At 45.5% G+C, this 1,569-nt stretch overlaps 1 protein-coding gene across 1 annotated transcript; it reads right to left on the bottom strand.

Annotated features, from left to right (window-relative positions):
* Nucleotides 1-496: 496 nt before the first annotated feature.
* On the bottom strand, nucleotides 497-1,240 carry LOC147956837 (uncharacterized). Its single transcript, XM_087531471.1, has one exon. The coding sequence runs from the start codon at nucleotides 1,238-1,240 to the stop codon at nucleotides 497-499; it is 744 nt and encodes a 247-aa protein (XP_087387597.1).
* Between the last annotated feature and the right edge of the window lie 329 nt (nucleotides 1,241-1,569).

Here is a 1,569-nt window from a genome sequence, read left to right on the forward strand (position 1 = left end):
ATGTCTGCATGTCTCCCGAACCCGTAGGGTCTACACACTTAAGGTTCGGTGACGCTAGGGTTATAGAGATATTAGTATGCGGTAACCCGAAAGTTGTTCGGAGTCCCGTATGAGATCCCGGACGTCACGAGGAGTTCCGGAATGGTCCGGAGGTAAAGAATTATATATAGGAAGTGCTATTTCGGCCATCGGGATAAGTTTCGGGGTCACCGGTATTGTATCGGGACCACCGGAAGGGTCCCGGGGGTCCACCGGGTGGGGCCACCTGCCCCGGGGGCCACATGGGCTGTAGGGGGTGCGCCTTGGCCTATATGGGCCAAGGGCACCAGCCCCAAGAGGATCATCGGTGATTTGGATCACGACGAGTACGACTCCATCAACCCCGTTCTCTTGAACGCTTCCGCGCGCGATCTACAAGGGTATGTAGATCCACTCCTCCCTCATTGCTAGATGACTCCATAGATAGATCTTGGTGACACGTAGGAAAATTTTGAATTTATGCTACGTTCCCCAAAAGATATATCCTGACCAATGATATGCCAGAACATCTTGAAAAAGATAGCATGGATACCATCCGGGCCATGGCTTTCAGATCCCCTATACTAAACACTGCCTTTTTAACATCCTCTGCCGAAAAAGGAGCCAAAAGAAATTCATTCATTTGGGTGGTGACCTTGGTCCGCACTTTTTCCAATAAGCTGGGATTTGTATGCTGCACTTCAGATGTAAAGAGGGTCGAAAAGTAGTCATGAATATGGGAATTCAACTCTGGAATACCCTCGATCAGACTTCCTCCTTCATCTTTCAGTTTCTTGACATAGTTTCTTTTCCTCCTAGCAGATGCAAAGACTTGAAAAAACTTTGTATTTCGGTCACCACAAGAAAGCCATGTTGCCCTTGAACGCTGCATAGTCTGTATCTCTTCAATTTCTAGTAGGTATTCGACCAGCTCCGCTAGCTCCTTCCGCTTTGTGTCAGACTCATCATCCATCGGACCAGCCATCACGTTTTCCAACTCCTTTTGAGCTTGTCGTAATCTTTTCTTGGGCTTCTTCAGCACCCGCTGATCCCAATCATGAAATTTAGCATGCATCAAATTTAACTTTGCAGCTATACCAGACAAGCCCAGCATTTCCTCCACTTCCGCCCAAGCTTCCGTGACAAGATTACAGAAATCTTTTTCGTGAAACCATCTCGCTTCAAACCTCCTTGGGCATGCTCTCCCACTACTGTTCCCCATACCGTCATAGTGTTGGAAATATGCCCTAGAGGCAATAATAAAAGGATTATTATTATATTTCCTTGTTCATGATAATTATCTTTTATTCATGCTATAATTGTGTTATCCGGAAATCGTAATACATGTGTGAATGCATAGACACCAACATGTCCCTAGTAAGCCTCTAGTTGACTAGCTCGTTGATCAACAGATAGTCATGGTTTCCTGACTATGGACATTGGATGTCATTGATAACGAGATCACATCATTAGGAGAATGATGTGATGGACAAGACCCAATCCTAAACATAGCACAAGATCGTATAGTTCGTTTGCTAGAGTTTTTCCAAT

Source organism: Triticum urartu, chromosome 7A (assembly GCF_056163025.1).
Source record: "Triticum urartu cultivar PI428250 chromosome 7A, HENAU_Tu73, whole genome shotgun sequence".
NCBI lineage: Eukaryota > Viridiplantae > Streptophyta > Magnoliopsida > Poales > Poaceae > Triticum > Triticum urartu.

Excerpts from the sequence above, each read along its gene's own strand:
- LOC147956837 (XM_087531471.1), bottom strand. The coding sequence starts at position 1,240 with ATGGGGAACAGTAGTGGGAGAGCATGCCCAAGGAGGTTTGAAGCGAGA.